The 23,891-nt window shown below is 41.1% G+C and overlaps 3 protein-coding genes across 4 annotated transcripts in view; all 3 read right to left on the reverse strand.

Annotated features, from left to right (window-relative positions):
- Positions 1-84, reverse strand: part of SIRT5 (sirtuin 5) — a 9,835-nt gene extending 9,751 nt beyond the window's left edge. The window contains exon 1 of the mRNA XM_014940785.1: positions 6-84. The gene's annotated coding sequence lies outside the window, so the exon portion shown is untranslated. The remainder of the gene's footprint in view (positions 1-5) is intronic.
- Positions 85-2,513: 2,429 nt separating this feature from the next.
- The window catches only part of LOC106887330 (kinesin-like protein KIF13A), a 128,389-nt gene continuing 107,011 nt past the window's right edge, over positions 2,514-23,891 (reverse strand). The window contains exons 37-40 of the mRNA XM_014940786.1: positions 13,369-13,520; positions 12,720-12,824; positions 5,047-6,139; positions 2,514-4,092 (exon numbers count right to left, since the gene is read on the reverse strand). Coding sequence (XP_014796272.1) covers positions 3,806-4,092; positions 5,047-6,139; positions 12,720-12,824; positions 13,369-13,520 — 1,637 coding nt within the window. The 3' untranslated portion in view covers positions 2,514-3,805. The remainder of the gene's footprint in view (positions 4,093-5,046; positions 6,140-12,719; positions 12,825-13,368; positions 13,521-23,891) is intronic.
- LOC106887407 (kinesin-like protein KIF13A) lies at positions 18,120-23,206 on the reverse strand. Of its 2 annotated transcripts, none has more exons than XM_014940897.1 (5): positions 23,133-23,205; positions 21,707-21,806; positions 21,489-21,615; positions 20,438-20,493; positions 18,120-19,381 (listed from the first exon to the last, which is right to left on the reverse strand). In XM_014940897.1, the coding sequence occupies exons 1-5, from the start codon at positions 23,145-23,147 to the stop codon at positions 19,245-19,247; spliced, it is 435 nt and encodes a 144-aa protein (XP_014796383.1). In that variant the 5' UTR covers positions 23,148-23,205; the 3' UTR covers positions 18,120-19,244. The 2 variants fall into 2 exon arrangements, with proteins under 2 accessions (XP_014796383.1, XP_014796384.1); XM_014940898.1 differs by having other exon boundaries at positions 18,130-18,250; positions 23,133-23,206.

A 23,891-nucleotide genomic window follows, 5' to 3' on the forward strand; every position in this document is an offset into this window, starting at 1 on the left:
CTTACCGGTAGCAGAGGGGGGGCCTCTGCGGTACCGAAGCCGAGGCGTGCGGTTCCCCACGTCCCCGCCCCCGGTGGGGGGGAGGGGGAGTTTACGAAGGGGCCGGCCTTCCCTCCCTCCGCTCCGCCCCGGGCTCTCGTCCTTCTTCCACGTTAAGGTCTCCCGCCCGACTTGGGATAGTTCAGAGATTGTTTTTTAATGAGGAAAGGTGGAAATAAGGCTGCTTTCATCCAGCCTCTTCCTCTCCACCTTTCTCCATCAACTTTAAAGCTCTACGTCCTTTTTTTCTGAGATTTCGCTTTTTTCCCCCCCTTTAAATTCTGCAAATTAACCAGCTCAACAGATGAAAGATGTCCCTAAAAAGCACGCCCAGCCTTGAGAAAGGCTGAAAGTCACTTCTCGCCATGAGGTAGAAGTGCTCTTTTAAGTTATAGAACATAGAATGGTTTGGGTTGGAAGGGACCTTAAAGATCATCAAGTTCCAACCCTCCTGCCATGGGCAGGGACACCTCCCACCAGACCAGGTTGCTTAAAGCCCCATCCAGCCTGGCCTTGGACACTTCCAGGCATCAAGAGCATCCACAGCTTCTCTGGACAGCCTGTTCCAGTGTCTCACCACCCTCATAGTGAAGAATGAAGCCCACCACCCGCTCTCACCAGCCCAGGGAGCAGCTCCAGCCTCTGACCCGGCCCCTGGGGGAGTGAAGGACACCCAGATGTCCCTCCCGTGGCCTTGCAGCCCAGGTTTCATTCATTGCACTGCTTTATGGCACTTCTTGTTACTTACATCATAACAGCACATAATGCTCTGCCTCCAGCTGCAAACACCAAGGAAGAAACTCAGAGCAGCACCCCATGAACACTCAGCTTTCACTTGCTGGACTCTACCAACTGCTCCCCAAGCGCTCTGCCTCCACCTCCATAAACACATCCACGCTTGAAAAAACAACACACAATAAATTCTGAAGACAAGATAAAGGCCAGTGTTATCTCCTTCAACACTGTAACTATCCCGATGGTTAAAATCTAGCAATTCTATCTGGACTGGGGAAACCACCAAGAGGACAGGTTTGTTCTGGCAGCTCCAACAAATGAGGGATTGGCTCTGCCCCCCGTTATTCAGTATTACAACCCAGATTGGTTTGGTTTTTTTAAGTCAAGGTCTCAGTATCGATTGTGCATCGTGCTTATTAGGCGCTGTATTTTAGATGCTGGTTAAGGTAATACTTAAAAAAATAGAAAGCAATTTGCAGTTGGACTATCACCACATTTTCACACGGATTACAAAGTTTAAGACAACAAAGTACTAGTCTGACATCACCAACAGGAAACCTGCTTCTGTGTTTATGTAGCAGAGTTGGAGGAGCACATCAGCTAAAGTGCTTGTGTTTCCACATTACCTCATCGCACTCATTAGATACGCTCCTCTTCACTTTAAATTAACCCCAGGCTAACACGTGAGCTTTGGAAAAGCACAAGTCTCCCAATAAGAACAGAAGTCATGACAGCACAGGTTATGTAAAGCGTGTAGAGAACGAAATGAGGTTGGCTGTTTTAGGTTCCTCCAGCATGTATAGATTCTATAACCCAAGAAGCAAAATTGTTCTGGTGTTTCTGAGGCAATTGTGCATTCTGTATTCTCAAAGGTCTGAAACCACACACAGCTGATGCTGACCTGGTGTAAATACTGAATCTTTGCCATAAGGAAATGGCCACATCAGCTTTCAAAATGGCGGTCTTGGACAAGTATGTTTATGCAAATGTGTGCACACAGACAAGTGTGTATAAACTTTATAATGCTTTTTAGAAAAAAAAATGACATCTAAAATTAACTTGAAGACCGCGGTATCGGGTGTAGGTACCTGGCAGCATTCTAGGATCATCTGTGCTTAATAAAATACTCCTTGCATAAAGCGTTTCTCCTATTATGGTAACTCCCTCCAGCAGCAGTATCATTAACCCAGCAAGAGCAACTCTCGGTGGACACCACAACTGTGAAATGTTCTGCAAAGACATTCATTTCACCAAAATTAATTAACACCTAAGAATCCCATCTCAGAGGAGCCAAAAGCTACATCAAGGGCAAGTACAGTGAACTTCACACCCCGGGCCGTCAACCCCCCCCAGCACATTTCCCTCCCAGCTGCCAACTGCGTTGTACTCAGCTGAGGCAGTTACATATTTAGCGATGGATCTGCCTTGTGTGTCTTCCAGGAACTCGTCCTGTCTCCCCTTGACCCACAGAACAACCATTCTCTGGCTGGAGTTCCCCAGCTCCACTCCCCCTCCTGTGACGGACGGGGAAAGCAGCGGCTGAGGAAGGTGTAACATCAGGGGCTGCTCTTCTCCTGTTAATGCTGCATGAAAACAGGTTCATACCATCCGGTCTTCTGCTCCAATCACAGTGTCCTTCAACATTTGTACAGGGCACTTTGCATCTGAGCACCGTCAGCGAGAAACAACTCACTATTTGACCACGAAACCCAGTTGTTGTACCAAATACAAGCAACAAACCAGTTTTGGGTTTTTTTTTTTTTAAATCCCAAGTAAACAGTCTGTATTCTAACACACAATAGGTCTGTACCAATTAAATACAGTATGGCAGTATATAAATTACAGTTCTTTACAGTAAATAGTAAAATACGAGAGTCCGCTTACTGTACACAACAATCAAAGAAAGAACAGCAGCTTTTCAGTAAGGTCCCAGGTATCTCAATCATTCACTTGCTAAGGAACAAAGAAGAACAGATACAGCAGGCCATTCACTTCACTCAGTTTTTTACCGTGTTACTTTACAAATATCCAGAACACTTGTACAGGCATCTACAGTATCTACATGTGGAACAACCTTCTTAGGAATTCATGAGCACCAGACACAAATCCCTCCATCATTCCCATTATTAAAATAAACTTTACAGATTAAAAATACTTTAGCAGGTTCTATTTCATCTTGATAATAACCAGCAAGTAACAAGTGCAAAGTTTGCAGTCAACGATCCATTTACTGCTTCTTTGTTTCCCTGTTTCCCCCCCAACACCCAAAAAACCAAAACCCCCCCCTGAAAAAAAAAAAAAACCCACCCCAAAACGTTCGTTGTCCTCTGGCACCCTTGCAGTAATACTGGTTCTGCAGTCAAACTGCCCGGCTGGCTTCACCCTAACGTATGAACTGCCAGACGTATAGCTCCAGGCATTGTTAGCCATTTCCATCCAACGCCAAGTCAGCACAGTGGCAGGCCTCTAGGAAGACAAAATATACGAAGCAGTTGGATATTTCAGTGTGCTTAAACACGGAACGTAAGGCTGCGCGGTGCCCAGTGACTGAAAGAAACATGGCACCAAGTCATCAGGTAAAACATTTACAATAGAAAGATATAAACAGCAAGTGTGTCAGTCTAAAACGAGTTCTTTGGTAATTAAGAACAGCAAACCGTAGCTTTTTTTTTTTTCTTCCAAATATGGATTTACATCCTGTTTTTTCCACAATAAAATATTTTTTGTTGTTTTTAAAATATATCTCCCAAGTTGTTGCGTAACAAATAGTCCAGTACCTCAGTTATCTACAGATCAGCTTTAACTGTTTTTTAGTGTGCAGCCGTATCTGCTCACTGGCAGACAAACTATAGATACACATTCATATATATATATAATATATATATAATTTATAAAAAATTAGAGAATTAAGTCAATGACTCTAGAGAATACACATTCCGTATGGACAGATTAAAATGTACAATAGCTTCAAAAATCCATAAAAGTTTTCTACACAGTGATGCGTGTAGTAAGTGCAAAAAAATACTGCAGTTTAGTTAATCCAAGATTTCCTGTTTTCCTGTTTCCTAGAAAAAGCAGAAGCCGCTGCATCTCCTGAATGGCAGAGGACATCTCCTCCCATTTTAGGAGTGGCTGATGAGCCTTGAAGCACGCAACTTTTCCGTTTCTCTGAAGTGGAAGATGCCTGAGACCGTGAAGTGCTGCTCCATTTCCTTGTGGAGGCTGGTGCTTTGCTGAGGCGCCCAGGACGAACGAAGACACCGTGTCGTGGTTTGCAGTGGAAGTACTCTCTGCCTTTTACAGTTCCATCGTGCTTCCCTGCAAAGAGAAGAAACGCACAGAATTAATTGCTGGTACTTTCATTAACACATACAAGTGTAGCATTGAAGTGTAAGTATCTTTGGCTGCCTGTCAAATGGTCAAGATTGTTAATGCCGAGCGATGAAGCCAGATACTCGCTGTATACTAGGGAGAACAAAACCTGGAAAGGAGGGCTTGAACTGTGACCAAAAAGACAATTTCCTAAAATATTACTTTGTTAACTAACAGTTTAAAAAGGCAAACATTTGTTCATTTTACAAACTAAACTATCCTCAAAACCAATAGCTTACACACAACTTAAAACTCATTTTACAAACTAAACTATCCTCAAAACCAATAGCTTACAAAGCTTAAAACTTAAGTTGCCAGAGAAACTCCTGGTATCAGTGTTAATATTTATTAGACTACTAAAAACATAATGTTTTAAAAATATCTGAAACATTTCTGTAGGAGTCTCTTAACACCAGCAGAGCACTGATTGTTTCTGACCCCACCAAACTGAAGAAAACCTGTGCTCTATAATTAAACTTTCCCCTGTGGGAAAAAAAAAAACCCACAATAACATCTCTGAAAGCTACAGACAGCAAACCTATTTGACAAGCGATGTCCATTGTTCGTACTGCCCATGAACATACATGTTGATTTAAAAAAAAATCTGCCAATTTTAGGCTTTGCTTGTTTTTCCGATCTATAAAAATAGATGGGTACCAATGGGAACTACAACAAGCAAAAGCACTGTTCTGCATAAAACAAGAACAGGCCTTCTTTAAGACAGTTAGAAATTAATCAAAGCATCCCTATAAATAGAAAGCCTGGAACTGGGTGTACCAGATACCAAGCTCGCACAAGACTGGAGGTACTTCCCAGGACTGGACAGAGTATGACTGCAGGGCAACTTTAACAGTGGATCACGCTCCCTGCACCGGTAACCCAGAGCAGATTCAGCCTTACCCAGCTGAACATGGAGTTCAACTCCAACCCAGATTCCAGCTGAAAAATCCACCGTTCCAACGTATCTCACTGTGCCCATCTTATTACTTCCAACACAGACTTGTTCGCCCACAGCCACCCAGCTGGGCAAGACGTGGCCTTGATCTGCAGAGGCACCTTCTTCGCAATCGGAACCATCCAAGTGGTCCTTCCCAATAAAATCGTCTATGGAAGTATCAGGATAAGTCTCATGGTCTGAAGTCTCTTTTACCAGTGCAGAACAAAAAGGGCTTTCCACGGTATCTCCAAGCTGGACGCCGGCTGCTGCAGGGCCCGTGCAGGAGCTCTGCTCCTTGTCGGTGCCTTGGGGTACCTCTGAGGCGCTCACTCCGTTAGAGGATATGGGGGAACACGACTGCGGAGCTGCTGAATGGTCAAAGTCCTTTCCATCTTCAACGCCCATGAACTCCGTAAAGGAGTGATCTTCCAGAATGTCCGTCGTGTGCTCAACTGTTGCTTCGCGGGCCGAAAATTCAATGGTACGACAGGTATTTTTGCCATCTGAGGAACTTAAAGCTGAACACGATCCAGCTCTGGGTAACTGCTGAGAGTCTCTGTCGGGGGCATCGAGGGACAGTGGTACTTGTTCCGTTAAGGCACTGTTTTCTTTCAGTGGTAACACAGGTGACTTTTCCCTCGCTAGCTCCTTCTCTGACTCTCGACACTCCTTGTTGGAAGAAGATCTTAAATCATGTGCAAGAGATGATCCTGAGGGATCACTCGAGTCCAGCTCCTTGGTGTGGCTGGCGAGCTGGTCTGTGCTATCACTACAGGGAACAAGCATGTCAGACAGGGTGGCGTTCGAGGCACTGTGGGAGAAGTAGCCACTGGTAATGCTGCTAGTGGTGGGGCTGCGGGACACCTCTTTCTCAACAACACGTGAACTCATGAAGTCTGATTTAGAAGAAAACCATTCCCTGTTCTCCAGGCTAGCATTGTAAACACTGAAGTCAGCAAACTCCTCCGGTACGTAAGGCCGGAAATTTTGAAAACTTTGTGGACTTATCAGCTTCTTATTAATGGCCTCCAACTCACTGTCTTCCTCCTCGGAGTCCTGCAAAAGAAGAAAGAGATGCATGGGATTAGGAACCTATGACAGTAAAGTTTCCAAAATAAACCAACCTTCCTTCATCTTTTTCCTTTCTGAACATGGAGAAATGTATAACTTCAGTACCCTTTAATTGAAGAATGGAAGACACCTCTGAAAAGAACTGCTGGGAACATATCCTGGCTACACTGAGCTAATTCCATTTTTAGAAAATAAACAAAAATTCTATATAGTTTAGAAAATATAAAGCAATAAAGTTTGGCATAAGGAAAGCTCACAACATGAAAAAGTTACACGTTGACATATTTTCACCACACTCAGTTTTTTAAGCCATGTACTGTATTTCCTGCTTCTCCCCATGATTTAGACTAATTAAACCTATTGAGTTCTACAGAGTTAACTGACCACCTAACAAGATAAACATAAATAGGAATGGCAGAGGCCTTACAAGGTCTCCACTGCAATACCAATTATCAATAACTATCCTGCACAAAGGATTTTCTATTAAACTGATGGATGTAAGGCTAAATAATTTTGCTTACCCCTAGCTGTCACACTCAGACACATTCACTGTGTTTGAAAACAAAGGCAAAAGGATCAAATATGACAGCAAATCTTTAATGAAGCATTTGTATGCATACATGTAACACGTTTGGAGGGAAAAAAGTGACACTAATCAACCTGGCAGCATTTGGAGGTACCACCCTGAGTTTCCCTTTGCTAACAAGCGGTGATGCACTGACCAGCCCACAGACGTGGCTTTCACAGCGTCCATCTGAAGCTGAGGGCTTCAGTCCGTCAAGATGCATCTGAGAAAACACCAGCAACATGGTTGGGCTGCTCCCCCAGCATCAAATATTGCAGGTAGGACTCCACATGGATGCTTTCTTAAGTACTTTATTTTTCATATGAATATATGTATATATTTATTTATACATATGTATGCATAAACATATGTATATATACACGTGGTTAGTTTACAGCAAATTGCTACTAGAAAGAATAATGTTTTCAGAAAAAATATAAACTGTTGAAGCAATCAAAGTTTAAAGGAACTCAAGAAGCTATTATTTCTCAATTCCTCTGTCTCCATCATGGAATTCAACTACCGATGAAGGTAGATCCTGTGTGGTATCTAAAGTAGTTCAATGGTTTCAGACGCCTATCATGAATCACTGATGGAAAAGGAAAAGCTTGATACTTAACCAGATGACCAATGCATCAAGAATCAGATGAACAGCCTCTTGTAAATGCTTCCTATACTTCATAATAGCCAAGACTGCTCAAATAATTTGTACAACATTGACACCAAGCAGATTTGTCCAGTTTGCACACGTCAGAATAATCACAGAATTGTCTAGGTTGGAAGGCGCCTCTTGAGGTCATTTATTCCAAACTCCCCTGCTCAAACAGAGTCAGCCAGAGCAGATTGTCCATGACTGTGCCCAGTTGGGTGGCTTTTGAGACCTCCAAGGATGGAAACTCTATAACCTCTCTGCACAATCCATTCCAGTGTTTGATCACCCCCATGGTAAAAAAGTATTTTCTTGTGTTCAGATGAAATCTCATGTGCTTTAATTTTGGTCCATTGCCTCATGTTCTGTCACTGGGCAGTACTAAGTAGAGTCCGCCTTGTCTTCACTCCCTCTCATCCGTGTTTTTATGCATTGATAAGATGCCCCAGAGCCTGGTCTGCTTCTGCTGAGCATTCCTAGCTCTCCTCAAATATCAGATGCTCCAAGCCATTAATCATCTTTGTAACCCTGCACTTGACTCACTTCAATAACTCCGTATCTTTCTTGCACTGGGGAGCCCAGAACCAGACACAATTCTCCAGATACGGCCTCACTAGTGCTGAGTAGAGAGCAAGGATCACCTCCTTCAACCTCCTGGCAAAGTCCACTACACAGCTGGTCTTCTCTGCCACAAAGGTGCATTGCCAGCTCACAGTCAGCTTGTTGTCCACAAAGACCCCAAGGTACTTCTAGGCAAAGCTGCTTTCCAACCAGTCAGCCCCCAACATGTACTGGTGCCTGGTGTTTTTTCCTCCCTGGATGCAAGACTTTGCACTTCCCCTTGTTGAACTTCATGAGATTCCTCTGTCCTGTTCTCCAACTTGTTGAGGCCCCTCCAAATAGTAGCACAACCCTTTGGAGTATCATCTGCAAACCTGCTGAGGGTGCTGAGGGTGCACTCTCTCCAGTTGTCCAGGTCGTTAATGAAGGTGTTGAACAGTACTGGTCCCAGTATTAAGCCCTGGAGTACACTGCTTGTTACCACCTTCCAACTGGACTTTGCACCTCTGATCACAACCCTCTGGGCCCAGTCATTCAGCGAGTTTTTAATCCACTTCACTGTCCATCTATCTAACCTGCTCTTTGTCAGCCCATCTGTGATGATGTTATAGGAGATAGTGTCAAAGACTTTAATGAAGTCAAGGATAACACCATCCTCTGCTTTCTCATCTACCAAGCTAGTCACCTTACTGTAGAATGTAACAGGTTGGTCAAGCACAATTTTCCCTTTGTAAGTCCATGATGACTACTCCCAAACGCCTTCTTGTCGTTCATGGGTTTAGAAATGCCTTCTAGTAGGATTTTCTTCATCACTTTCCCAGAGACAGACGTGAAGCTGACCAGTCTGTAGCCAGCTGAATTCTTTCTTCTTTGTCCTTGAAGATAGGAGTGATATTTGCTCCTTCCAGTCTTCACGCTTTTTTCCCAATTGCTATGATATCCAAAGATAGCTGAGAGTGGCCTTACAATAACATGCAGCAGCTCCCTCAGCACTTGTGACTATGTTTACTTGAACAAACCTGCAGTTTGTTTAAGAGCTCCCCAAACCAGTGGTCCTCTACCAAGGGTCAGTCTTCTTTGTTCCACACTTTGCCTTGGGCCTCAGGGGCTTGGGATTCCTGAAGACCAGTTTTACAGATAAAGACTCAAGTAAAGAAGGCATTGAGTATGTTGGCCTTCAAGTCATTTGTGACCAGCTCCCTGCCCCATTCAGCAGTGCAATTAACTGCTGTAGGTATATATTCTCATAGGTATATATTAGGAAATACATGCTTTATGTGACAAGATCCTTCTCTGAACCTGGAGTCAGGGATTTATTTCCAGTTTTTGTTTGTTTGATTTTTAAAAAAAGAGAACTGTAAAGATGTTCAAAATGACTTCACTTTTCTTTTATCCTGCATTTTTTGAAGTGATCACTACTCACTATGGCCCTTATCTGTAACAAGGTCTCATTTTCATTCTCACCATGTTCAAGCTCATCACAGATATAATTCAGTCGTATTACACATGCAGAATGGCCTTTTAAGCTTAATCAAGATTTCCAATTTAATATTAAAGTTTTGTTGACAGAGCAATCAGTATCTGAAGAAGATATTTCTACTTGTCTATCTGACAAATCCAACCAGATTTCAGATTATTAGTATTTGCTCAAGTAAAGGCTCAACATCCTTTGCTTACGAATTCTTACAGGTCTGCTTCAGAGTCATTTCTCATACAGAATTTGGATGAAGGCTTCATTTTGCCATTATTTATTTCTCTGCAGAGGGGTGATAGTGTCATGAAGTGTCACATAAGACTATTGAAAATCATTTATATTATTGAAAATCTTGTTCTTTATATCTGAAATCTCCAGGTAGCCCCTTTACCTTTAATGGACAAAATTAACATCCACTTTATTGAGACTATGAATACCATTCCAAACCTTCCAAACTAAAACATTATGTAAAGCAGCTTCTTTGCATATTGGAATACACGAGCTGCTTGTCTCTGAGGGACCTTTTCTCAATTACTCTGCTTACTCCTTCCCTTTCAGCCTTATTACTTATGCAAAAGTAAGTTTTGCTCTATGCAGAACTTTGTAGTGTGTTGTTTCTAAAATATTACAAACTGTAGTGTTTATCAAATACACTGCGTTTAAGATATTACGCAAAATCCAAACCGATAAGCATTTAATAAAGGAAGTATTTCTACTTGTTACTAGCTAAACATCCACTTGAAATGAAAAGGCATTGTTATAACAGTGTTTCTCCTTCAAATCCTGCAAGAGTCCTCATTTGACTGAAAAAAAAATAATCTTAGCACACACAGGGTCCCTCTTCAGAATCAGACTGGGTAAGAGATGCTCTAAGTGAGAAATGGCTCTTACAGACACTGGTGACTTGATTAGAAGTCAAACAAGTAACTACCTTGCCAGTTGTGCATCATTTCAGGGATATCTATCATTGCAACTACAAAATCCAAGGCACAGAGCAGCAGCCTCATTGCTAGAACACGGGTTGTGAAAAATGCTGCAAACAGGTGACAAGAGACATCACCTTGTGACAGACAAGAAGTGCCCCTTTGGGGACAAGAAATATTTCCTTTCAAAGACCTCCTCTTGAGCTCCCCAATTGGGAAACTCCAGAAACAAAGCAATTTCAGGGTTCTTTGAATTCCTGTGGATGTAGATGTGGAGAAAAATGAAGGAAGCTGCCTTGTACTGCCCAGGCTATTGGTAGAAATAAAGATAAAATCTTGGAAAAATTGGTAGAGAAACTGCAGCCACTTCCCTGGGAAGTAACAGAAAGACTAAAATGAAAAACAGATTTAAGAACCAATAACAGTAAGACTGTACCAGCAAGAACTAAGGAGGCAAGACCATACATCAAGATTTCAGAGTAACAGAAGCAGAGTAAGAAAGAACACAGAGCAGCTTCCCTACACTTGCTTTGTAGCAAACTGCACAGTTAGAAGTTGAAGTATCTGACTTTTCAAATCCCTAAATTATACCTCACAAGTAATCTCAAAGATGCTAGTTTCTATTTTACTAGTTTATAAATCAATAATATTCATTTAGTGGTTGCCCCAGTGGTGCTTCAATTTTCATTGCCCACTAGGAGGACTTGCTCTTAGCCCACAGTAATAAAAACCCCCAGAAGCCATCGTTTGACAAACCCAGCACCGTAACCCGGCAGGACGATGCAGAGCAGCCGTCTCATCCTCCTCCCCAGTGGTGGCTCCTAGTTCTTGCCTGCCTCCCAAGTGCCAAGTGTCTAGAAGGTGATCAGATGGGGTGTAGATCCAAAAGAAATCTCTGTGGCAGCCTAACCATCAGCTGGATGGATCAGTTCCCTTGATCTGACTTACCGTGTGCATGAACAAAAAGGGATGATGCAAGGGGGGAGTCAATGCAAGGGTAGGACCAAGCAGCTGAGAACTGAAAGAACAGCTCTTTCCCGGGCCCTCTTGGCTACAGCAGGTTTACAGTGTTCAATGAATTAGTTCCATTCTAGTTGGAAAAGCCTAGTGCAGGACATTGCCCTTTCCCAGCTCTGAAAGCTTCTGTTCACCTTTGGAAAGCAGCACAGGCAAATGCCTGGGTTAATTCAGGGCATGCATGGGGTGGGACCTTGTTTTCGCTCAAGGGATTAAAACTGCAGGGAAGTTGCTATGGAAAATTTGGTAAGGATTTAGCTTCCGAGGGATGTTTTTCAACCCACTAAAAGATTTTCTCTTCCAAATAACTTCAAGCTATTTCTATCAGTGACTCAATGTGAGTCAGCATGCCAGCTAACTTATGGAAAATTAACATGATTGAGAATAAAACAGCTGCTACCCAAAACCAGCAGCCAAGCTTCAAATATATATACCAGAACACTCAGGATACTTTGGTATAACAACCTGCAAAATAACATTAGAAATCCAGAACAGATTTTTTTTTAATGGCTTGGGTATATGGTAGGAATGAAAATAACTGCTGAATAGGAAGAACCCATCACTAGCACTTTGTGGTAAAAGAGGCCTATAATATAATACTTAGAAGAAATAATTTGAAGGTTCTGAATTTTAATTCTAAAGCTCTGATTAAAGCAAGTATTTACAGCCATGGTCCACAGCCCAAAAACTGAACCCATCACACAGCAGAAATGATGATACACTTTTTGTTGAAGCAGCAGTGAGAAAGATTTGGCAGGTGAAGATTAAAATGAAAGCCCTCCACCTCAATTCACCACCTGAATTATGATGAAGACAGGCTGCAGGTTAATGAAGAGCGGCAATCTTATTTTAGTCAGATTACTTCCACATCAGGCAATGAGAAGCTTTTTATAGTGTACCAACACCTAAATGCACGGTTACTTACACCAAATGGGATCATTCCATTTACTCTGGGGTATAGTCACAAAATCTGGGTAACATACAAGGTATATTAGAGTGACAACAACACGGTTCACTTAAACCACCCCCTTACCTGATCATTTGTGCCCTGTAGAATCTGAAGCCTCCCCTCTCCCGCCCACCCACAAGACAAAACACATATGAATATTAAGAAAAAAACAAAACAAGAAAACACCAAAAAACCCCAAACCGACAAAATGAAAAAACATAAAACCCCAGTTGAATTACTTCCAATGACAGGTTGTGTTTGCAAGCCAGGCAAGCAACTGTTCATTATAACCATCAGTTAATCACAAGCCATTACATCCACGTTATGGCTTTTTTCTGCTGCAGTAGCACAAGTGCCTTAAGCCCATCACCAAACGGCCCTAAGCCCACCACCAGGCCTCGTAAAGAGAAACTGGTCCAAAACTTACAATCTTTTCCTTAGGTAGGCTATTGCTGTCTAGAGGCAGGCTGCTGGCATTGCTCCCCGAGGGCACAGCGCCGCCAGCGCCGCGCACCCCGGCCGAAGGCACGCTCTGCAAAGGGTAAGACACACAACACCATCACACACACCCCGACTGAGCACAGCGCTGAACATGTGTGAGTTAGACAGGCCTTAGGACACAACAAAAGCCAAACACCCACGCTGGCCAGCCCTACATCCAAACTCAAGCCAATCGGTGGAGAAACTCATGCGTTCCTCCTCCCAGCAGAGTTTTAGGCTGAGGCATAAAGGTCAGAGTTAGAACCACCCTACACCACTGTTTCACAGAGTTATGTTTTATCTATGAAAAAACACACCAACATCTTGCTGGAGGAAAAACAAAATGCAAGTTACTGTTCGTTTGAAATAGAAGTACCCTGTAAAGGAGAATACTTACCATGAAGTGGAAAAAAAAAAAACCCTCAGTGTTTCAGGTAAAAAACAAACACTAAAATCCCACCACATATAAAGAACAACCTGATAAATTTTACCAGAGAATTACAAAATTCTAGTGCAACAGATGCATGCTGCAAATGATTTGCCAAGTACACAAAACCACTTGATCTCCTTTAAAACAGATGGTTTTCAAAGATTACCTCTTGACTAAGGAGAGGTCGGCTTTCAAGTGGGGTCTTCCTTTTATGTTCCTCTTTCACGGGCATTAAGGGCTTGAAAAACTTTGGTGGCTGAGGAGAAAATGCTTTAAAATGGCTGGCCATTAAAGCATGGGAATTCTCTGCTACAGCACCTGGGTAAAAATGCAAAAATACTGCATTTCAGTTCTTCATACCTTGACTGCAAGAGCATAACTGAAAATAACTGAAGGTTAAGCCGTGCATTTGGCAAGCTGCTGGCTACAGAAAAATGTCAATATTTTAGTATTTAACCACTGGTCAAGCATGAGATAATGCAGAACTCAATGAGGGGAGATTATGCCCCTCTGAGAAGCCTGGAAACAGAGGAAAAGCAGAGAATAGCAATATCTAACCCCTCCATTCTGTGGCTCAAATACTTCTCCTTTTCTCAGTCCTAAAAACAGTGGGAAGTGTCCTTGAAACGGGAACTGAGAGCTCTCTGCTTCCTGTGCCTCCCCTGACCCCTGCCCACAGCACTGCAGCTCTGCCCTGGAGCCAAACCAGCAATCCTGCACCACCAGGGTGATCAAAGAGGAGATTAGGGCCAAGGAAGCAATGCATGAACTCTCAGTCCCACTTAATTGCAGCGGTATCTCTACCTGTACTGCCTCAGCAAGAACAGCGTGTTACAATTTGACCTGAAGAAAATAAGGCACCCGTGACACACACAGCAGAGCAAATATCCAAATCATGTAAAGAACCTGTAAAAGGATCCTTCCCACTTTAACAAAAGCATTTTCATTTTCAAATTCATAACAGCAGGTCCTTTTTGTCAGTTTGTTTGGTTTTTTGATATATTTTTTTCCTTCTACTGTTTTGATTCACATTTAGCTTGTTCTTCTGCCCTCCTGTTAGTTCTTTGTACACCCCATCCTTTCCTGGATGTCTTCATGCATTTCTCCCTTTCCCCTCTGCTTCCAGATTACGCTTAGCTGCTAAAGCAAGAAGCTGGATAATGCATTTAGCAGGAAAAGAGCACTGCAAATTTCATTTTTAGTCTAATGCAGCAATTAAAAACCCATAGACCCTGTCATTACGTATATACTTTAAAGTCTCACCACTGCCATCTTTGCTCTTGCGAGGTGACTCCCTGGGTAAAGTACCGTAGCATGATACATCTTGATAACTGGAAGAACAGTCAGATATATCTAGGTGACTTTCAGACCAACCCTAAGAAACAAAAATACATAAATACGCATGCTGATACAGGCAAACCTGGAAAAATTAACAGGTAAACTCAAAGGTAGGTTTTTTTTAAAAAAAAACAAAGAATGTCAAGTTACTGACTTTAGGCAATTTTGTCTCACACAAATGGATCGTTTAGAAGCTAATTAGTTTTTCAGTGAAGTATATTCAGTTTTGCCATAACTTCCCCCTTCTTAAATACAAGTTTCTACAATTCCAATAGGAAGAGCACAGAAGGACAAGAAGGTTTAATTCAAAACATGTAAGTAGTGCAGCATTTTGAAGATACATTATGTAAACACATTGTTAAAAACACTGTTTTCCTGTTTTTTTAGTCTCAAATACATCTTGTTGCAAAGAGGGGGAAAGAATAATCTAAGAATGTGCACCGTTTGGTGTCAGGTTTACATACCTTATCATCTTCATCACAGGCAGAAAGATCTAGTCGGCTACAGGATACCTACAGAACACCAACAGGCAAAATGACAAAATGCCCAGCTTTTATTTATAAAATATAATGCCTTCAGGAAACACTGTGATCATTTAGCAGAAAAGTTGTTAGTACTATCTCTTTTCACCTAATATTATTTATAAGGACAGCTATGTTTGTGCTGTATGAGTGGGTGAGGGGAGAACATACAAAATGCACAGAAAACAGAAACTATCCCTTAACACTATGAAAAAAAAGGTAAAGGGACACTGAAGTCAAAGTAATCTGAATCAGGGTAGTTGTCATCCTGAACTACTTCCAAAACTTCCAAAAAGGAAAAGAGTTTAGACCAACCCTCCCACTTTCCTGTCAACTTTGTTATCTCTTAGTACGGACAGTGGTGGGGAGGGGCTCCGAGTGACTGACTTTCATTCATGACAACTTTCCTACAGGTTGGTTAGTCCTAGCCCAGAATAATTATTTACCGTGTCACATCAGCACACAAAGAGCACTCCTCTGCCCCATTAGTACAAAGTTACCAGAGGATAAAGGGTCCTTACATTGTGGACATTGGGAGTGCTGATGCTCCTGCGGATGTTCCTCGCTTTGGTGGAGAGCGCCTCTTTGACGGTGACTGCCTGCGTAAAGAAAAGAACACATTAAAAACAATGCCATGGTCTCCTCATGAGACATGACCAAGCAGGACAGACTTTTTTCAAGCAGGGCTTGCATTTACAAATCTTAATTTGCACACACAACCACCAAAATTTGTATCTGAAAAGCATTCTTTGGCCTTTGCCTGTTCAGGTTCTGCGTACTACACCCTTGCCAGCTATAGTCACTAGACCCACCACTACAGGAATCATGTATTTCACAGAAGAAACTTAGCCTTACATTTATCCATCCAATGTCCACTAAAAAAACCCTCTAAAAAAACCAACCAACGCTTAGTATTTTTAAAAGATCAATCAACTCTACTTGAATTCTCATAAACCAGTTCAAAAAGGTGCAAGAAGTGCCTTTTCCTTGCCTGTCTTAGTCGTTCAAGGCTCAAAATGTTCTCCACTTGCAGCACACCACGTGTGTATTTTTCAATGTAGGTTTCGCCATCCGATGTGCCCTCATTCTCACTCCTTGCTGCCATCAGCGCGAGGGTCTCACGATCCTCAATTTCTTCCGTAGCCTAAATTACAAGTTACACTATTGAAGTTTTTAAAAATTAAAGCCTATTGTTATTAAGTATTCATTCACTTATGTAGACCATCTCAATCCAGAAATTAATTAGTCTTGTTAATCCTCAACTTAGTCAGTAATCCTAATTATAATCAACGATCTAGGACTTTTCAACACAGACGTAAATGATGCCAAACTAAGAGGAGGTCATGCTTGGGAGAAGTCTTGCACATTTTCTGTAGTCAATATACTTCTAGAAATAAAGCATATGTAACCTGAAATCACATATGTCAAGGATTAACTAATGGCAACTTCCTAGGCAAGCAAATATAACTTCCTTCCCAAATCTTAGATATTTTGTGATTTCCCTAGAGATTAAATTTTTAGTACTACTGCACAAAAGTGACAATTACACAGTGACAAGAATATTCACATTTTCATTTGACCAGTAGTTTGTTTACCTTTAAAATAAATTTTATAGTAGATTTACTATTTGTACAAGCTTTTTCTATAAAAAGCAATTAATATTCCTGCTTTCACTATTTCGTCCTGTTTTCACTGACCTGAACATCACTGACCCTCTAGAGTCTCTCTGTAGACACTAGTATGATTTCAGAAATAACTCTACTACAAAAACTCAGTTAAACGCAGTAGAAGAGAAAATTGAGTCCCTACATTTTCAACTGTTTAAAGACAAACATGATCTCACCACTGAACTTCAGGATATACACTTTGGCAAGCTGCCTCCTCTTAGCAAAGCAGGACCATTTACTTCCCAATCAGTATCACCCACCGCAGTAGGTCATTCTGTTCTTTTCAGTGAATTTACCAGAGTGAAATGGAACCTCATGAAGTGCAACAAGGCCAAGTGCAGGGTTCTGTATGCGGGTCGGGGCAATGTCAAGCACAAATACAACTTGGGCAGAGAATGAATTGAGAGCAGCCCTGAGGAGAAGGACTTGGGGATGTTGGTGGATGAGAAGCTCAACATGAATCAGCAACATGAGCTCACAGCCCAGAAAGCCTACTGCATCCTGGGCAACATCAAAAGCAGTGTGGCCAGCAGGTCGAGGGAGGTGATTCTGCTCCTCTACTCTGCTCTGGTGAGACTCCACCTGGAGTACACCATCTGGGGAGGGACTCTATCAGGGAGTGTAGTGATAGGATGAGGAGTAATGGTTTTAAACTGAAAGAGGGGAGATGTAGAGTACATATTAGGAAGAAATTCTGTATTGTGCAGGTGGTGAGACACTGGAACAGGCTGCCCAGAAAAGCTGTGGATGTCCCATCCCTGGAGGTGTTCAAGGCCAGGTTGGATGGGGCTTTGAGCAACCTGGTCTGGTGGGAGGTGTCCCTGCCCATGGCAGGGGGGCTGGAACAAGGTGATCTTTAAGGTCCCTTCCAACCCCAACCACTCTATGATTCTATGATAATTTACCTTTGGTATATTGGATACTATTTCATAGGTCACTCCGCAGGCATAATGTATATTTTTCAAGGATATTCTCCTTTTCAGGCTCTGGGTAAAACTCTAGAAACAAAGTAATTTGCAATTATTGTGTTGACAATGATTATTTATGATAAAAGGTTGCAATGCAAAACATTATTTTTCCACAAAAGCATGTTTTTCAGGAACGTAAGTTCCTTTTTAGTATTGAAGATTTGATTCCTTAAGTACTCTTTACAGCCCTGTGCTCAGCAAACAATGCCACTAAATTCAATCACTAACATTTTCCTCCCATTTTGCAGTAATGTTTTATCCTCATGTAGTAAGTTGTAACTGATAAATGGTGGCTTTAAGAAGTCTCTAATATACAGACACCAACTTTTCTCATTTTGTCAGCCACCTGTTCCAACAGCTAGAAAATTCCTTCTTACCTGCTTGTTATAAATATTGGCTGCAATCCTTTTGCGCAGTACCAGTTCCATGGCAGCAGGATGGCTGAGCTGCACAGTAGTCTTCACTATCAAGTAAATTCTCTCATTTTGAGGAGTCACCCTGTTCAGGTGCACTGAGTCATGGACAGAAGAGTCCCAAGCAGCAGTGGCGGAAACCTACACAGACAAGGAAGGAAAGGGAAATCAAAGACTCGATTACTCTAAGAAAAGGTATAATTTGCAGTGATTTATCATGAAGTAAAGCAAATCTTCAATGAAAGGAAAACAAGCATCATTGAACAAAATGGGGTCAAACCTCCATTTCACAGAGAGGAGTTTATCAGAAGCAGCATAAAAGAGGTGTTAAGATATTGGGGAACACAATTGTAAGCACAATCCCTGCATTGTGCAAATGCTGCATCAGAAGGAAGTCTTCCCAGGGAGGCAGAGAGGAAAGCAGAAGCAAGACTGGAGGAAGGAATACAAATCCTATTGCAACTGCACTAAAAGTTTATCAAATTCAATGGCAAATCATCTATCTGTATTGCATTAGGTTATAAAGGCCTATAGAGAACAAACAAGCTCCCATCCTGCAGAACAACTTTTTCCTTCCCCCTGCCTCCCCTCCAACTTCAGCATCCCCTTTATTCTGGAAATGGTCTCTTAAGCAATGGCGTGAGTTGGCACAGAACATGGAATAAATAAGTTCACAAATTCCAAAAGAGGTTCAGAACCATTCAATTCCAACAATTCCCAAACTTTATATTTTAAAAACTGATTGTGTACTACAAAGGAAAAAGTTTTATTTAAATGCTATGCTTTGCCTAGCGTGCACAATAAATGAAGTAGTTTTCTCTGAAGAACCAAGAGCCTGCAAGAGGAATGATGAAGAAGTGAGGAAAGAAGAAGGGATTTTGAGTCAAGCAGCTGAGTTTCTCTTTTACCAAGAAGAACAAACACTTGTCACCTCTGACTTAAGGCAGAAGGGCTAACAAGTCATTATCCTCTTAAATTTCAAATAAATAGGCCAGAAAATAAAGACAGCACTAGATACAGATGGTACTTCTAAGACAAAAATATAAGAACAATAGTCATTAAATACATACAAGTAGAAAATGAAACACATCAAGAAAGTGTTACCATAAGCTGCAGTTGTCAAGAAGGAGGCTTGCTAACAATTTACCTCATCATCACTGTGTTTTATGATCGGCAGATAAAAGAATGGACTCCCATGCTCCTTTGGTAGTATTGAGTTAACTCCTGATGCATGGGGACCTATAAGTTGTTCATTGGCACTGAGGTCATCAGCTAATGAAACAAATGTGCAAAGAATGAAATAGTTTTATACCAAAGGATTATTAATATATAGAGGCAAATTGTAATACAAAGCTGTAATAAAGTCCTACCCATATTTCATAATACATTTAATCCTAATTAATCTTATTACTATGCAATATTTTGAAGACAATTCCAGCATATAAAAGGAGGGAAGTAAAACTAGGCTAAGACTCAGCCTGAATGCATTCTCACGTAACCTAAATGGAATTAAAAACTACTTCTAGTTATTCATAACATTAACTTACACAGAAAGAAAATTTCTGATTTATCCACCTGTCAGCCTAAGCAGCTTATCTCTTAGTTAAATCACTTTTAATGGATCGGGGCATGTTTAAACTGAGAAAAGCAGTTCTGCCTACATTAGGCTTTTAGCTAAACAAAAAAAAAGTTGTGCAATGATCCATCAAGCTGTTTAAATATCCTGTTTGATCCTCTGTCTGCTAATCTCTGCTGATAATGAAAAAAACGAAAAACATTTCTTGTGATCATAAAGGAAAGAGAGTGTATAATTTTCCAAAAGCAGCTTCTAAAGCAGATATTAACACGTTGCTTCTATAAACGTCTCTAGTAGCACACTCAGTGCTGGATGTGACAACGCCTGTGGGTCCTCCTCTGCTTCATATCCAAGTTCATGCTTACAGACTTGTTTCCTAAACAGTCCTTGAACGTGGTGGTAACTCTAATCTCTTGTTGCTTACAGTGTATCTCTCTTAAGGATATACATCAATATTCTCCCCAGATGTAAAACTAAATACCTTCAAAAAGGGAGAAGATTTAGATTCTCTAACAAAACACTCATTGTGGTCCTAATACACTCTTCATTAAAATAGCTGTTTAAGCCTCTACAGGTAATTATTCCAACAAATGGAATCAGAAGAAAAATCATTTTACAAGCTGTATCAGCCAGTGCCATTGCCAGGACTTGTTTTGATTTCTTAAGACATTTCAGATTCATTCATTCATCCATTTACTGATCCAAACTAATTTCTCCCCTGCCAGCTTTCTTAATCTGCCATGACAACATACCATTCAAATCAAGGAAGAGAACAGGTATATGTGTTTCCATTCCTGCAGGGGGAATCCTGAAACAAAACAAATGACTGTCAACAAGGAAGGCAAATAGTTACTTAAGCTAATTTGGGCAAACAGATCTCCATGCAAGATTCACATGAACTACAACCAATGACTAAACCTGTCAACAATTTGACGGCTAATTTGAATAGCTATGCTGCACAGACAATGTTTTGTTTATCTACACATGCAGCTAAATGTAATGCTTTACCAAACCTTCATTCACACCACCCGGCACATTTCAGTTGCTGTGGGGATGACAAGTTTTAAACATCCTGTTCTGTTTCTTATAAAATTAACTGGTTGCGGTCACGTCATACATAAAGGTTAGCAACCTTTCAAACCAAGGCATAGTCTTTATATCAATAAATACACTTTGCTCTGTATGAACACAGCACATTTCAGGTGGATAAGGGAAAAAAAACAGGGAGGAAAGATCATCACGACATCAATCACCCAATGAAGAAGAGATATTAGGTGTTATCAGAGATAGCAGTGTACGCTTGATCAGAGCCATATTTCTTGTCCACACTTCCCCAAATCTAACTACGTTGCATTCCTCATTTTTGAACGTTTGTTTCAATGATCATAGCTAAAAGACAAATTTAAGTGAAATTAAATGAGGGAAGAGAACACTTCCTTTAAAAAACAGAATTTCTTTTCTCCCTACCCCTTATCACAGAAATTATCACATGTTCTACCATTCATTTTTGAATCACTCCTTTTCTGAAAGGAGTCAAACTACAGGATGACTGCATCAGAATTTTGAAAAAGTGTACTTTGTACTTAGTACTACATTAAATTCAGACCCAATTTTCAAATCTGGAAAGCTATATCAAAGGTACTTTATGTAATATATTAAATAAACAAACTTCCCTTCACACCAGCTAAGTGTAACTGGTAGCATTACAGGAAAACATGGAAAGCTCTAAAACATTCTCAGATTTTTACCTTGTAGCGTGCAATGTTCATGTACAAAAAGCTAACCACTCCAGTCTGAACGTACCAATTTGCGGGGGCACCGGGAATGCCACTGCCTGGTGCTGGAACAAACACCGCGTTCCTCTCTTCTGTCAGCCCTACCCACTGCTCAACCAGCCGGGCTTCTCGTTCCAAATCGTCCTCTGATTTTTCTACAGTGAGAGAGATTAATACGATACGTGAGATACACTTTTCATGGCACAGGGAATAAAGTACTTACAACAGAGACTTAAAGCTTCAGACCTTGCTTATTGCTGATCTTTTTAATCTGCTCATCCAAGTATTCTCTGCGTTTTCCCAATGCCTCAGACCACCTTTCTCGTACACAATTTAAATCTTCTTCCTAAAAGGGAAAGAGAAAAGGAAGTTATAAGACCATGAGATTAAGATTAAAGGGCAGTGAATTTTATGATCATTTCATCAGAATTTATACTAAACAGCTTGAATGATGCAGAGAACTTTTTCCCCCCATTGACATGCAGACTGATTAAGTACCTCATCACCCATGAATGGAAGCTTATTTGCTTTCAAGTCTCAAATTCCAACAGGAAGAAATGAAAAATGTGACCGCCTCAGTTGCTGAACTGAATGATACACCATAAGGCTAATTATTCACAGAAGCGGCAATCACACTTTTTAAAGAGCATATGGAATAGGAAAAAACAGGTATCATCAGCTGATCATGAGTTCTCCTGAAGATTAGGCAGGTCAGTATGCCCTCAAACCTGCACATAATTCCATTGCTAGCAGCTGTTATCAGTGCAATTAAAAGATTTCTCATGCAAACAAAACCCGTCATGCAATCATGCTTTGTGGGATCACAGAAAATCTGGCTCGTTCTTCTCTGTGATGAGTCAGGAAGCGCATAAACAGCCCGCAAGAAGTTAGTACCTAACTGGTATCTTTGAGATTGCTGTAAAACCTGAAACGTTATCTTAAGGGATGTCAGCATTCTCACCTAACTGGTTTTGCACCTGTAAAGCTGCCTACTAGAAATAAGACTTCCATGTAGAGATCTGTAACATGTTTTACTTTTTAAGACATTCCCTTTTTTGCCCTTTGTCGCCTTGTAAAGAATTCTTGTGTTATGCTTTCGAAACTCTGACTGCCTTATATTTAGTTATCACACAAAAAGCCAGGCTCAAGGTTTGTTTCTGTGGAGATAAAAAAAATAATGCTTCACTGAAGCTTCTGTATCCCTCACACTCGCATCCTCCCCTCTCTCTCACGAGCATTTCAGAACACTGCACAATTTAAAAGGTTACGATGTTTTCTTTAGAAAACACACAAAAACCCCTATGCTGTATAATTTGGTTTGGAAAGATGCCTGCAACTGCAGGTGGTTATTCTTTTCGCTATGATATTCACTGGAAACTGTTTTCACTCTAAATTAAAGTCTCTAGGCTTTGATTCACATAGCAATTCCTGTAGCCAGTTAGGAGAGCTGACTGCTGAGTACTAGAGAAGAGAGCAAACTGCAAGAGTATAAAGTCACAAGGTAAACTGTAATAGCAATGTTTTATAGCCCAGGTAGCCTCTTAAATGCACAGCATATACATGTTTCAAAGCCGCTTTTGCTTGCTGCAGTACGCTTGTTCATTTGAAAGTTGTTGGCCATTAGCATTAGCTGTGCCCCATGCCACAGGATTGACAGCAAGAGCAGCAATACCTGGTAACTATCCATATCACCACCATCATCCTCCTCCTTCTGGTAGGAGAAAATAAATTTTGTAAAACACAAAAGAACATGCATTTCTCTCAATAGAAACTCACAGAAATACCCCAAAACACAAACACAAACATTTCTGCCACAAACTCATAAAATGTTAAGATTACAACATTCAAATAACCAAAGTCTCAACAGGTAGAAACAGATTTTTTTTTTTCATTACAGACTGCAGCATCTCATCCATGATTTGAGTATTAATGAATATATTTACTTCAAAAAATTATTGTAGAGCAGAGTGCCAGAAAAGCACTGTCACCCATCTTCATGTTTTACAGTTTCATCTGTATTCAAGGCTATAATTACTTGTGGTTCTGAATGCAACCCTTCTGACAAAAGGCACCTCGCTTCTTTGGGAGGCCCATTCCACTTGTTCTTTGCCATTGCTGGTAAAAGCATGGTTTATTTCCAATATGAATTTGTCCAGTATCAGTTTGAAGCCATTTATACATCTTCAGAACTTTTTCTCCTAAATGGAATAGCCCTTTCATGTTCAGTGATGGCTATTTCTGATTCTGATCTTATTCCCCTCTGAGGAGCCTGGAAACAGAGGAAAAGCAGAGAATAGCAATATCTAACCCCTCCATTCTGTGGCTCAAATACTTCTCCTTTTCTCAGTCCTAAAAACAGTGGGAAGTGTCCTTGAAACGGGAACTGAGAGCTCTCTGCTTCCTGTGCCTCCCCTGACCCCTGCCCACAGCA

Source organism: Calidris pugnax, unplaced genomic scaffold, assembly GCF_001431845.1.
Source record: "Calidris pugnax isolate Ruff unplaced genomic scaffold, ASM143184v1 scaffold8, whole genome shotgun sequence".
Classification (NCBI taxonomy): Eukaryota; Metazoa; Chordata; class Aves; order Charadriiformes; family Scolopacidae; genus Calidris; species Calidris pugnax.